General features: G+C 42.7%; 1 protein-coding gene across 1 annotated transcript in view; it reads left to right on the forward strand.

The window, feature by feature from the left end:
- STAG1 (stromal antigen 1) overlaps window positions 1-15,181 on the forward strand; it is a 153,754-nt gene that overhangs the window by 132,918 nt on the left and 5,655 nt on the right. The window contains 8 exon segments of the mRNA XM_050978174.1: window positions 1,929-2,021; window positions 4,574-4,748; window positions 5,496-5,635; window positions 7,242-7,343; window positions 8,844-8,992; window positions 10,010-10,138; window positions 12,492-12,697; window positions 14,859-15,030. Of these exon segments, the coding sequence (XP_050834131.1) occupies window positions 1,929-2,021; window positions 4,574-4,748; window positions 5,496-5,635; window positions 7,242-7,343; window positions 8,844-8,992; window positions 10,010-10,138; window positions 12,492-12,697; window positions 14,859-15,030 (1,166 nt within the window).

A 15,181-nucleotide genomic window follows, 5' to 3' on the forward strand; every position in this document is an offset into this window, starting at 1 on the left:
GAAAGTACCTGAAGAATTGTAGACATGAGTCTTTTGAGCACCTGGGTTTGTGCTTGGGTGGTGGCACAGACTCCAGTCCTTGCTCTCAGCAGCTTGTTCTTCTTCCTGCAGTTAAATTGCAGAGTTGTGACCCCATGGTTTTGTCTAACAGCCAACAGGATGATAAAATGGTTTCATGTCAGCTTTTCTGCTGAAGGCAGATCAGATACTCACACCTCAAGAGCCTGGGCTGTGCACCCCAGAATACTCAAAGACTTGGAAATCTAATTTTTTTTTTTTTTTTTACTTCTCATTTTCTCTGTTGAAAAAAATCCCCACTCTTCAGTAGTCTGGGGATTTCTCCAAGCTCAGAAGAGTTCCAGATGGCTCCATTGCACTGTTCAGCTGGGCTTTCTCTGTAACTTTGCAATATGAATCTCTATCATGCTATGCTGTCAGGAGAGAGGGTAATAAATCCATGTACCTGCTTGTTAGTCACTTTGACAGAAAGAAAAATGGGAGACACAATCATTCCCTTTTTAACCTGTATGTAGGTTTTTTCCTGGGTTTTAGTTTCTCTCTTGAATTCAGGAACATCTAAATGGAAGGTAATTGCAATAGAAAGTAGAAAGCAGGAAGGTGATTGTAATCCCAGTGCTTGGAGGGGTAAATCAGGTGATTGTGTAACAGTGAACTGATAAGCCTGGCATCAATCCTAGGTAGAATCTTGGAGTGGAAGATAGACAACACAGTTGGTACAAGGCTGAAGGGCCAACAACTAAAGATTAGAAGAAACACATCAATTTCTTGTTGACAAGATTGCATTTTTGACTGAGAAGAAAATCAATTGAAACACCAGTGTCTTTAAGATGTTAACACCACATTGCATTTTAGATGCATGTTTGGATTTAATGTAACTCATATTCAATAGCCCAAAACTGATCCATGTATTAAAGAAAAATTGTAGGTGAGCAATCCTTGCACAATGGAATAGTTTCTGATGCATTCTGGCAGAGATCTGTTCTCTCCTAAAAAAAGGGTCATTTTTATCAGTCATCTGGGAAGGCCCTGAAAATGGGGATGATATAGATCAATTGGCAAACAAAACACAATTTAGAATTTTAAAAAAAGAAGCATCTTGATGCTGCCAAATGGAAGGTTTATATTCAGGAAAAAAAAAGAGGGGTGATTAATGGCAAGTTGTGGATTAGAACAGAGCAGAACTGTCTTAGAGATTCTGTAATGGCAGAGTAATGCAGTGGCAGCATGGCTGCATCATCAGAGAAGAACTGCTCAGGAATAGGAAGGTGAGGGAGTGCACAGACCTTGTGTCCATACCAGCAAATCCCACTCACACCATTGGAAGTGATGAGAAATTCAGAGCTTTGGGAACACTCTGGGTGCTTGGGCACACTGGCAGTCCTGTGTTGTGAACCAGCACAGGGAGAACATATGGACCACAAAAAGGCTCTGCAGTAAACACAGATCAATGAGAGCTCATGGCAGGAAGCACAAGAAAAGCTAAAACCAGAACTGAGACACATGGGCTGAACAGCCAGCATCAGTAAAAGATTTCAGCAAGGAAAACATTGCATGGGCATTATGTAGGTTCTTCACATTTGCTTGGTGGTTGTTCTGCAGGACATTGCCTCTTCCACGTGGAAGCTGAGAGGGCTGTCTTGGGGGAAGGTCTGCAGAGCGTGGGCCAGGCGTCCTGCTGTGTATTCATCTCATTTCGTTTAATTTGGGGTTCTTGTTTTCTTCTTGGTGAATGGTTCATCATCACTGTAAGACCAAGGGACTGTTTCTGTGTTTGTTCTTTTTGAATAGCTTATTTCTTTCACAGCTTTTTGTAGAATGTATGAAATCACCACCATTTCTTTATTTTGCTTCCTCCAAGAAACTTCTTACTAATTTTTATATACTTCCTTTTTTAATCTTTCTTCCAGGAGGACTTGTTGGTATTGAGGAAAACTGTGAAATCCTTCTTGGCTGTCTGCCAGCAGTGTCTATCAAATGTCAACACTCCAGTCAAAGAACAGGTAAAGGAAAAGTCTGTCTCTTAGAAAAGTGTGTGTTAAAGTGTAGTAAAACTCAAAACAATGCTATGTCAAAGCAAAATCATCTGTGCTCCTGTCTAAATGAACCTGAACAAGCAGCCCAGAAGAGCAGCTGTATTCACAGAACTTCCAAAGCACAGCTCAGGACAAGATAACTTTTCATTAACAGTGAGTAAGGATTACCTGGATGCTCAGGCTCATTTCCAGCCCTCGTGACTTCAGGCATCCAATGCAGTCACCTCAGATGAAAGACTTTTCCTGCAGACACTGGATTACAAGGCACTAGGCATTTCTATTTAAAAGGAAATAGTCACTACTGGAGGGTGACTGAGACCTCAAATGAGCTGAATATTTTTTGATTTTTCCCATTGAATCAAAGGGTTTGTTGAAAGAATTAAATCTGTCTCTGCAGGACACAGTAGCTGGTTTGTTAGCTGAGGTTATGTGAACATACACTGATTTATGTCTATGACATTTGTCTACAAATGGCATTTCTATCAGACCTCCCCAGATTTTGCAGAGTATAACTAATAACTGGCCTGGGGTTTTTGCCTGTGGTATTTAAAATATAATACTTCTTAAAAGACACTTTTATTTCTTTGAAAGATAGCTCTGCTTGGCATTTACTCTCTGTTCTTCAGGTTGCTAAATATAAACATTAAATGCTCAGAGATGTCAGTAGTTTATGTGTTTCCAAAAGACTTCTGTGTCATTGGCTTCCAGCAAAGATTTTGCTTTAGTAATTGTTTTTTAATACTCAGAGTAGTTACTCTTGGTATATTATATTAATATTGTATAATGTGAAAATATCTTCTAGCTCCATGCAAATACCTCCCTTCCAGCTCGAGCTGGACCTGCCATCCTTCCTGCCTCAGCAAATGGCAAATGTTCCTTCCCATTCCTGCAGTGGGTTTCTTCTTGAGGTGTATTAACATGAATTTTTTCTCTTCTTGCCCATGGCCACAATGGTTTTTTTCATTGATAATTTAAACTTTCTTGAGAAGCTCCTTTGCAGTTGTGGGGAAGTTTTGAAGCCTCAGCCAGAAAAACCCACGGCCCAGAGCGTGTCCAGGGTAGAGTAGGCTGGAGACTCCAGGGACCCATTCCAGCTGACTCTTCTATGATTTGCTCTTGTTTTCTTCCTTAAAAAGTGTATTTCTGTGAATGCAGAAGTGCTATTTAGTGCTTTGTTTTACTGGATTTTTTTGGGGAATTATGTGCAAATTTTATTGTCTCCCTACCATACTTGATCCTTGCTCCAGACATTCTTTCCAGACAAAGTTGATGTCCATATCAAAGGAAGGAATGATGTATGAAGTATTTAGAGAAACAAGTCTGAAACATTTCAACTTTTCCATGAGTGTTTGAGGGAAATAAATACCCTGTGACTGAGCCCACTGCTGCCTTTATATTGGACAGGACTCAGCACCAGCAGTGCATTACTCATCTGCTCTTTTTTAGAGCTCTGCATTAGGAAGAGCTTCAGTTCTATTGAGTATCAGGGGAGTTTAGAGCAGGTGAGATCATCACTAGAATGAATCACAGCCTTTTGGATCAAAGGGAGAAAAATCCCAAATAGCAACATCTGTTCCTAAGGTCTCAACAGAACATAGTTTGCAATGATTTGCATCTGTTCTTGCCTGAGTGTAGCTCATTCAGATTTTATAACATACTCCCAGAAATAAGGGAGCCACTAGGAAGTTCAGCATTTACTAGGTAGTTCAGATTTTATTTTGGGAATTTGTAAAGTTTTCAGAACCTGAGGTTAAAAATAGAGAAGCTATGAATAAAAAAGCTTTGGAAAGATGATGAATGTGATCAAATGCAGACAGCTGGCTGTGAGACCCCAACAGGAGCCACGTGGGGGCAAAACAGTGTTATTGCCATGCAGGAATGAGCCCTTGGAAGGAAGGAAGGAAGGTAGTGACAGCTGCCTTCTTTCCTGTCTCAGGTAATGAGGGTATAATAGTAATGAGCATAAATCATGGACAGTTCTGCCCAGGTTGGCTTTTGTCTGGATTTGAAAGCTGTGCAGACAAACTTGGTTCTTTTTTTTGCAAGAGCTTTTGATGAAATTCTGCAAAAATTTCCTTGCTGTGGCTGTTTGTATTTTTGGGGTCTGACAGTGACTCAGCTTGAATTTTCCCTTGGTGTTGGTCATGTTTTTACTTGTTGGATTTTTTTGACTGTTTATCAAAAGAGGTGGTGCTCTCTTTACTACAAATTTTGCTGCAGGCCTTGGATCAGAGGTAGATTTAGAGTTCTTTTCCTAGAGAAGAAATGGAAGTTTAATATAGGTCATGTGGGACATGGAGAAGGTAAGAACCACAGTTCCTGACCTAGGAACCAAAGGCACAGCATTCCAAAGCAGAGGAAACCATTAGGGAATACTTTTCACAGCACATAAACAGCTACACCTGAGAATGGTTTAAGAAGCTGTTTAACAGTAGCAGGGGATATCTGGAAATTAGATCAGTGGTTCTTTGTTTTCCTTTTTTGGCTTGTCACTGCATTCATTCTCTTTTGCCTTGCAGGCTTTCATGCTGCTCTGTGATCTCCTGATGATTTTTAGTCACCAGCTGATGACGGGAGGTCGAGAAGGGCTCCAGCCTTTGGTGTTCAATCCAGACTCAGGCCTCCAGTCAGAACTCCTCAGTTTTGTCATGGATCATGTGTTTATTGACCAAGATGATGAAAATCAGAGCATGGGTATGTTTAGCTTTTTTTCATACCAGACACCAAAGAAAGGAGAAAATCTAATTTTCTGATCAGTTTGTTCAAATGTTTTCAGAAATATTCCTACTTTTTGGAAGGTCACTACTCTGAAGTTTCTTATATAAGTTTTGGAATATGCTTTTATTATATAATAGCTATATTTAAGATTTTATGTTTGTAGTTTATTTTTCATTCACAGAGTAAAGCCTTGCATAGGGACTTAATATTTATGGCATTGCCATTCAGTGTTAATGCTTCTTACAACTGGATTTTACTTCCTGTTCTTCAGAGCATTGATTTCACATCTGAAAATCTAAGGCATGCAGAAGCACTGGTGCTTCTGATTTTTCTTTTGTTAATATTTGTAGCTTGGTCATGTTAATGAAGTCTCTGTGAATGTCCTGTGTTGGAGAAGTTAAGTAAGAGCATTCAGCAAGAGTTTGCTGTGGTCTTTCACAGGTTATAGGAAATAAATGGCTCAGTTTGATGTGGATTATATCCAGGATCTCCTCAGGATTATGGAGAGCAGCCTTGGTCAGTGGTGTGCCATGTTCCTGAACTTCCCTGGAAGTTTCCAAGGAGGCAGGACTCAAGACTTATCACTTTTCCTTTTAGCTTCTTCTTCAACAATCCTTCTTGCTTCATGTTCAAGAATTGATTTTTTTTTTCTAAAAGCTCCCCTTTGATAATGTTGTTTTAGAACTTAACAGTTACTTACAAAGATTCTTATGATGCTTTCAGAGGGAGATGAAGAGGATGAAGCAAACAAAATAGAAGCTTTACATAAGAGAAGAAACCTTCTGGCTGCCTTTAGCAAGCTGATAATTTATGACATTGTGGACATGCATGCAGCAGCAGATATCTTCAAACACTATATGAAGGTACAGGCTATGCATATGCATCCTCCTGTCCTGACTGAGCCCAGTCTGCAGTGTTAGGGCTTCTGCCATCCCTGCCAGGAATGTGTTACACTCCTGAAAGCTTTTTCAGCTTTATTTGATCCTGTGTGGTACATTTCCTTTCTAAACAACACCTGGCACTGAGCAGCAGCAAGCTCTGACCTCACCCTCTTTGTAGCACATGTGCTTTGTTTAAGACAGCACCAAAAGCTGCTCCTGAGGTGCTGAGTGTTTCCAGAGAGGCTCCACTCCACAGTTTCTCACCCTGCTCCTCAGATCCATCTCTAGAATCCCCAGTAAGTTTCCTGTTCCATGCCATGTTCCACTGTCAGTGTCCCAGGCTTGGTTCTTGTCAGAGGAGGTTGGTTTGAACAGGACAGCAGGACAAAGCAGCTCTGGGTGGGTGTGCTGGAAGTGGGTCTTTGGTGGCTGAGTATCTTCTTAACTTTGGCTGCTTCCACAGAGCTTTTAGGGCATTGAAGGTCAGAAGGACTTCAGCTTCTGCTGCTCCTGCACATGGGAGTTCACCTGCCAGAACAGGCACATCAGCAGTCCTGCCACTGACCCCTCAGGTCCTGTCCCACCTGTCCCTGCAGGGGATTGTCATCACAGAGGTGACAATCCAGGGGGAAGAACTGGAAGACAGAGCAGGTCCTTTACTCTAGACACTGTTGGAGATCTTGATGTGAAACATAAAGGGTTTAACTTGAAATTCTCCTGTTCATCAGGCACACACAGCACAATAAAATTCCCAGGACACACTGTAGCCATCAGTCAGGGTTAGTCTTGCTTAGGGATTGTTTGTCAGAGTGGGAGTTTGAAACTGAAGCTGTCACCATCCAGGTGAGTTCCCTCCCTGCTGCTCTAGCTCCTCTCCCCACACCCTTCCTTCTCTTAAGACTGGGGGAGAGGGAGAGAAATTTAATTTGAATTAGTACCAAAGAAGGCAAAAGCAGTTTTTTTAGAGGGAATGAAAATAAGTGACTGCAAATGCAGAAACATCAATGAGGCTGAAAGAATACTGTTGGAAAAAATATATTCTCAGCTTGGAATTTGTAATGATAATACAGCTTTTCTACTCAGATGGGCAGCACAATAGGCTGTGGCTTTCAGCAACCATTCTGTTAACATAAAGAGAAACAGCACTCCATGCTGACTCATTCTTTACTCCACTTCTTGGCTTTGGTGAATTCCTTTCCCCTCAGTGTACAAGGAGCACACACCTCTGTGCTGGTGTCTGTTCACACCTGCTTCTATAGGGGCTGTTGGATCAGTGTCATGTTGTTGCTTAGAATTGGCAGCCATGGGTCACCTTCATCAAGTGCTTAGTTTGGGGAAGGAAATGCTCTTTTTTTGGTTTTCAACATGTTTGTTACAAAAGATAATAAATACAGAAGTTCCCTACCTTATCACATGGTTTGATTTAAATTTTGATACTGAAACTGCCCCCCGCCCCGCAAAAATCTGGATTTGAGCAACTGCTGCCTTTTCAAATCAAGAATTACAAGTAATCTTTCTCTTGGGAAAACTGTAAGAAATTGTATAAGAAATTTGATTTCAAGTTTTTTTTCCCCACATTTGTTCTTAGTACTACAATGACTATGGAGATATCATTAAGGAAACCCTGAGCAAAACCAGGCAAATAGATAAAATCCAGTGTGCAAAGACACTCATCCTCAGCTTGCAACAGGTAAGAGCATTGATTTTTTTTTTTTTTTTTTTTCCTGTTAAAAATGCCTCATTGCAAAAAGCCCTGGCCAGGATTTCCTCTGATGCACTTTACAGGGAAGCAGAAATGCTGCACTTAGGACATTTTCTTCATTTTCCTGCTCCCCAGTTTAGGCTGTCAGTGCCCCTTTGTCTCAGTGATCTCTGTCTCCGCAGGCCCACACTGGCAAAGCTTGGGTAGGTAAAAATGGAAGGGAGGGAGAGAAGAGCCTTGGAGGCAGTTTGGTCCAAGATGATTCATGGCATTTGTTTATTGATCCTGAGTCAAGAAGAAGAATTAGGATGGCTTTTTCTTCTTAGCATTTGCTGAAGTAATGCATCTTCCTTATACTTTGTCTAAATACTGATGAATTTTTCAAATTTCCAGCTAATTAAGTCTTCCAATACTGTTAGACATGTTTTTTCAAGAAAAAATCTCTTTACATCACTCATAAATTACTGCCTGCTGATGACATCTATCAAGCAACAGCACAAAGTGCACTAAATACCACTTAGGCCCTTGAAGAACCAGCTATAGCCATTCCATAGAGAAATTACTTCTGCTAATTAGATGCTCTCAAATGAGCTGGACCTCCCAAAATCCCTTCCTAAGGGATTTGCTGTAGCAATCTGGAAGCTGAGAGAGATCTGTGCAAACCTGAGAAAAACAGATGTACTTCCAGAAGAATCAGGGTGTGTCAAAGCAGCCCATGTCTGTAAAACTTGGAGAGGAGGAAGCAGGTGCCTCAGATCAGTCAGGCTGACAAAATTCCATGAAAAAAGTAAGGAGAGGAGCTGTTTGCAAGTGCCTCACTGATAGGTAGCAGCCAGTGTGGATTTGTCAAGGAGGAATCCTGTCCAATTAAGCTGCTGTCATTAATTACATGGTAACAGAGCTTGTGGAGATGAGAGAAACAGTGACTGTAATGGAGCCTGATTTAATATCCTCACTGGCACTGTCTGCCTGGATGCTCTCAGCAACCAGTGAGAGATGAGGTGTAAATGGCAGTGCCAGGAGAGGTAGAACTGGCTGGAAAAGCATCAAGCACTTCAATACTGTGCTGGGAGAGCCTTGGAGGCAGCAGTGCTGGGCCAACAGGCACTGAGGCTGCAGTGGAGAAGCTGCAGTTTGGATCCCCAAATTTCAGAGCACCACCAGATCTGATGGGTGATGGAGGTGCTTCAGAGAACAGCACGAGAATGCAGAACCTTCTTGATGAGTTAGGAGAATGATAGATGGAATTGAGGGAGGGTGGGTGCAGAATTCCACCAAAATAACTCCACATGAGTAGAAGAGGGGGGACAGCTGGCAACCAGCAGAGGGACAGAAGAAATTCTGGCAGGTGACAGGGACTCTGTTATGTCTCAGTGCAAAAAGTCATCACAAAGGCCATTCTCAGATGGAGCAGGTTTAGAACCCAAGCCTTTCTCAATAAAAGTGTTTCCCAGCTCACAGATGTCAACCTCTGAACTCTCTCTGCAGCTGTTCAATGAGCTTGTTCAGGAGCAAGGTCCCAACCTGGACAGGACATCTGCCCATGTAAGTGGCATTAAGGAGCTGGCCCGGCGGTTTGCCCTCACTTTTGGCTTGGATCAGATCAAGACAAGAGAGGCTGTGGCCACACTACACAAGTGAGTGGTGGTAAATAAACTATATTTTTACACTACTTCAGATTAAAATTCTTGTTCAGCATTCCCTTTCTCAGGATACATAATCTCAACAGGCCATTGAATAATTATATATTTTTTCTACTTTAGTTGGAGGGGTCTACATGTGTGTAAGTAGAAAGAAAACAAACTAGCTGCTACCTAATTATTTATTGGAATTTATTGGCATGGTTATGTTTATCTCAGGTGGGTTGTGTCTAACAACTGAGGATGGTTCTTTGTTCCACACCACTGTGGAATCTGGAGGAACAAATGGCTGTTATGAAGAGATACTCCAAAAATATTTTGGAAATCTTTTAAAGTGGACTGAAAATTTTTAGGCAATTGCTGCATAGAAAAGCATGGAAAGGTTCTGCTAAATTTAAATTATGACTTTTCCATGCCATAAAAAAGTTCAAATGCCAATGTTTGGTGTCTCAGAGACTCAGTCCTTGAGACCAAGATCAGCACGGATTGGTCAGGATGCACCAGACATGTCCTCAGCCAGGCCAGGAGTAAGGGGACACTTGTGCCTTGCTGGGTGAGGGAAGGGACAGTGTTCTCTTTAGTCACAGGTGACAGAGCAGAACCAAGTGTCCCTGATCTGGGTACTCAGTTCTCTGCTCTGGCTGCAGAGGTTGGCTCCTGTTTGATCTGACACATTCCATGCAGCTCCTGCCCTGGGCTGCACCTGCCCAGTTCCCTCACTGGGCAAGTTCCCTCTTACAGGGACTGGCCATGGGCTTATCTGAGGGGGCCTCACAAATCCACAGGGAACTCTGCATTCCCCTTTGTCCAAAAGCTGCTGTTTGCTGGTAATGGGGAGTTCCATTGTGATGGGACCTCAGGATTCAAACAGTTTCATCACAGCTCAGATTTGGGCACCTTGTTTGGGTGTTGGGTTGGGCTTTTCGTTTGCTTTTTTGGGTTTGGTTTTTTGTGTTGTTTGGTTGTTTGTTTTTGTTGCAAATGTCTGAACATGTTCATATTTCTGTACTGTAGAGATGGCATAGAGTTTGCCTTCAAATATCAGAATCAGAAAGGACAAGATTATCCACCTCCTAACCTTGCTTTCCTGGAAGTGCTTAGTGAATTTTCTTCCAAACTCCTGCGACAGGACAAAAAGACTGTGTAAGTAATGCTCTGTTTTCTTCCCTGGGCTCTGTTAATCCCTGCACTGTGGGTTTCAGCTCTCTCCTTTGAGGTCTCTACAATCTAACCAGGGCTGCAGAAAGTCCATGGGACATTTCACATACATACTTACTCATGCTTTTGTGTTTTAAAGTAATAAAAATAAATGGGAAAAGAAAAATCAGACCTGCTAATGAGGTGAGTTTGAGACCTCTCAAAACTATGTTATGTAAAATTTCTCATGGGGTATTGAAAATAAAAAGTCCTTTTTTACTCTAGAAGAAAAGAAATTCAACATTATCAGTGCAGGTAATTTACAGGCTGTCACCACTGCAGAATAAAGACTTCTGTCTTTATGTACAGAAATTGTAAACCTGTATTTGTTGTTTCTTTTAATATATGGGAAGAGGACTCCAGTCAAACATCAGCCAAGCACTATGTGCCCAGTGTGGAACTAAATTGACTGAATAACTTTATGACCAGTTTAAAAGTGCAGTTGCCAGATCTGCTGATTTGTGGTTATAGGTGTCTTTCCAGTCAATTATGTGACCTCACTGAGTGTTAGTCAAAAAGATCAACTGGAATGACCTCAACTGACTCTTTCTGTCAGACCTTGCTGTAAAGATTTGACAGATGTTTTTCTGTGAAGACATTTATTTTAAACGACTTTTCTGTTAGGGTTAACAGCTATGAATATTACAGCTTTATCTGTGCACTAAGAAATGCAGCTTGGTTAACTTTGGATAATTTTTAATGTGTACACACTTGAACCAATTACACTTTTTCATTGTATCAATAATTTCTCAAGTCAGTGAACACTGTAGGACAAATAGTTAAAGGAGCTAGGGAATGGGATGATCCAGTTAGGCTGTCTTGGCACTCCATTTGTGCATCTGCTTTCCATTGTTATATCCTGGAATCTTGTCAGCCTCTATCCTCTTCCTCAAGACAGGACTTAAGGATAATAGGATTTTTTGGCTTGTCTTTCTAGCTGAGCTGCTGGTTCTCCTACATGGTGGTCTAAGTGCCACTGGCACTTAGAACAGAGTGCTCCACTGACAGGACAGGAGTGGGGTGCTGGATTTGCCCTTTTCTGTAGCTCCTCCAATCCATAGGGACCTCTCCCCCAGCACAGGGGCTGTCTGTGTGCAGGAAGGTCCATGACCACCATCTGCTGGAGAAGTCCCATGTTCAGGATCACTTCCCTCCCTCCCTGCCCAGAGGCCCTCCCCAGACTCAGAGATGGACTCTTGGCTGCAGCCAGAAGTGCTCTGGGGCCCTGACAGTCTCAGGAACACGTGGCTGTCTGGCTGCCCAGGTTCTCCAGCTTGGCTTCCCTGCCTCAACCCCCAAATCATCCACCCAAGAGCCTGCAGGTGTCAGGGCATTGCTCCAGAGCACCTTCCTGACAGGGTGCAGCACACACTGCTGTTCCTCAGGGCTTCTCCTTCCTTCTGCTGGCTGCTTGCTTTTTCCTCTGGGGCTAGAAAAGGGAGAAGCTTCCAGTTTGGGAGTGAAGCAGCCACACTGATTTAATTTCATTTTCCTAAGCCTGTTAATCTGGCTACTCATTTTATGAGTAACCTTCAGAAGTGTTGATAGCCATTTATGGATTTATTCAAATGGAAAAGGGAAGGAGGAAGCATTGACAATATTCAATAAAAGAGTAGACAGGAACCTGCTGTTTCTTGAACAAAGTTATGCCATTCACTGAATCAAAAAACTGATGTGATGTTACCCTCACATGAGCAGTGTGGGCCCTGGGCCTGTTCTGGAGCTGGGCTGTGTAACAACTCCGAGCTGCCATGAGCTAACAGAGAAAATGCTGCCTTTCCATGTGGAATGTGTGGAGTTGACTCCCACTGCTGGCAACCTGGCAAGGTGGTATTAAAGGAAATTGTAACTGAGGGGTGCAGGAAGTGATGCTAAAGTACCTGAGTTCTCTTACCAAACCTCTGAATGTTTGGCTCTGCAGCCTGAAACTCATTCAGAATCACATTTATGTAGATTTGCGTGTTCATTTTAGAGATTATTTCTGATTCCATAATTAAGTAATCAATGGAAAAAGAAAACAGTTGCTATGTCCTCCACACCAAGAGGGAGTTGTTGGTTCCTCCTTTCAGTTAACATGTGTGCACTGGACTTTTCATGGCAGTGGACCAGGTGTTCAAATTTCTTACGGAAAAATAAATGCCTGCACTTGACTAAGCCATTTCTCTTGTTCCAGGATGCCAAAGGACATCCTGCATCCTTGCAGCAGTGGCTCTGATGCAGCCTGGCTGCTGACACAGCGGCCACAGCGGTGTCTGTGGGGAGACTGCTGCACTCTGTAGCCCCTGTCTTTCCTTTCCAGGCACACCTACTTGGAGAAGTTCCTGACAGAGCAGATGATGGAGAGAAGAGAGGACGTGTGGCTGCCGCTGATCTCGTACCGGAACTCGCTGGTGACGGGCGGCGAGGACGACAGGATGTCGGTGAACAGCGGCAGCAGCAGCAGCAAGGCCTCCTCCGTGAGGAACAAGAAGGGCCGACCCCCCCTTCACAAAAAGAGAGTGGAAGGTTAGTGAGGGCACAGGGCTTTGGCTTTCTGGACACTCAGGAGAGGAGGCTTTACCAGTTCATGCAGAAATACATGATATGTTCTGGATGTGGCAGAACCAAGGCATCTCTTCTGCTGGTTCTGTCAGGCCTGGATGTGTCTTTAGGGGAGATACCACCACAGCCCCCTGTTCTTGTTTGTCTTGACCAAAATTGGCAGTCAGAGCTGTTAAAAGCTGTTCCTGCTGCTGGAAGAGGGGTTTGTGGAATTACCTGCTCTTTCTCACTCCTGGACTGCTGGATTTCTGCCTGTGGTTCCCTCTGGGGAGTTGTTAATTCTCAGGGATTTGGAACAGATTCCAGGCAGAAATTCTGATAACAGATCTCTGTTGTTGCAGGGCCATTGGGAACACTGAAAAGATGCCATTTTTGTCTAAAATAGTACTGCTACCTAGTGTTGTCTGCATTTACTCTTTCTGAAACCTCAGATGTGTTCATCAGGAATCTGGCTGTGATTGCAAATTTCTTGCAAGGCTGCATCTGTTCCTGGTCAATCTGTGTGCTGTAGTGTGGACTTTAGTGACAACTAATTTGCTGTTCCACTATACAGTAGATGTGAGTGGAATCTTAAACTGCCGGATTTTTTCCAAGTTCAGTATCTATGGCAGTAATCCCTCAGTAAGGAATCTAGTGCCCATTTGCCTGAATATACAGCAATTTCCCATAATATTCCTCGAAAGTTTGCCCACACAGCCATGTCCATTCTCCACTGCAGCTCATGGTGAGCAGTGCCTGCATCAAGTCCTTCTCACAGCCAGCCTCAAGTGTAGGTACATAAAATACTGGCTCAGTGTTTTTCAGGCACTGTTTTTCTTCTTTCAGGATGCCAAGATTTTCACAGAATTCAGCTACTGAGGCTTTCTTCTTTCCTCTTGTTGCCATTTTCATTCTCTTCTACTGTATTTTACCAGTATCTTTTTTTTTTTTTTACCCTGGGGGGTATAGTAGCATCTTTGTCTCCCACTAAGGCAAATCTCAGGCTTAAGATGTAGCTTTTAGTTTTTGCTTATCTCATGCTCTTTTGTGTCACCCTTTCAGTTGATCAGTAGAAGGGAGAATTGATTTCCATCACTTTCCATTTGAGAATCTCCTTTTTTTGTTTTTGTTTCTTTAACTTCCCCTCTAAAGGATCTAACAGGAGAAAGGTCACTGCAGAAATTACTGTGGTATCAAAGAACCATATCCAGTCCCTTCTGGTTCCTTTCTCACCTAAATCCAGCACAGAGTGGCTTGGAGAACATTCCCTGTTGCTTCTAAGAGGAAATGTGCTCTGTGACATTTCTTCAAGATGCCTTAAGGAAATCAATATAGTTTAAAAAAAAAATCCTAACATAAAAATGATTGAAAAGTAAAATTGAGAATAAATAGGCAGCTTTTTAAACAATATTTATGACTAAAGGGTAGTAAAAGGCAATGGAAGGGTGAACAGATCCATGGAGATCCCCATCTACATTTCTCACCACACATTTCCTGTTAGTAAATCTGTGATCTTGTAATCTCTGTTGTCATTTCCTGTCTTTCACTCCAGCAACTGAATTTTTTCTACGTGTCTCTGGCTTCAAGCATCCTGCTCTTACCCATTCTCAAGTCCTCCCTCTTCCCTCCTCTCTGCTTTGCTCCCTTCCCAACATAAGCACAGGATCCCAGCTAGACCTTCAGACATCTTCATCTCATTTTTACTGCTAAGTGTCCCCTTCCTGCTCCACTCCAGTGGTTTTGACAGTTCTAAAGATCTGGAGTGACCAGATTTTGGGGGTTGTGCTCCACCTTGTCTTAGTGTTTAACTGTATCTTGGTTGCTGTAGGTGCATGAGATTTACAGTCTCCAGTTGTAAACTCGGGAATTGGGAATTACCTTGGTTGTTTATGTTCAAGATACCCAGCAGCTGAGGCCGTGCTGCAGTATGACTTTGTTTGCAATGGGGTTTGTGTTTGTTCCCTTTAAATTGTTGTTATTGCTGGGAATAGAGGCCAGTAATACTTAAAATAACAGAATCTAAAATTAGAACTGAAAATCTTACAATCCCAAGCACTTATCCAGGTGATCCCTCAGTGCACACTTGTTTGAATGCTGTCCTGCATGTGGTCAGAAATGAGCAGTGATTGCAGTGTTCTCTCTGTAGATGAGAGCCTGGAAGGCTCCTGGCTGAACAGGAATGAGAACATCCATACTCCAGGGACACTGCAGACACCTCAGCTCACCTCCACTGTCCTGAGAGAGAACACCAGACAAATGGGAGAGCAGATCCAGGAGCACGAGTCGGAGCAGGGATCTGAACAGGATTTTTTACACAAGTAAGTCTTGGAATTTCAGCATCAAGTACAGTCAGCCAGGTAAAGGAATTGCTTGTGGTTTACAGTGATATTGTTAGCCTGTAGCTCCAGAGATGCAGTGTTCATTTGCAAAGCCACCTGGAAATGCCTTGACTACAGCTCAGCAATAATT

Source organism: Serinus canaria, chromosome 9 (assembly GCF_022539315.1).
Source record: "Serinus canaria isolate serCan28SL12 chromosome 9, serCan2020, whole genome shotgun sequence".
NCBI classification, from domain to species: Eukaryota; Metazoa; Chordata; class Aves; order Passeriformes; family Fringillidae; genus Serinus; species Serinus canaria.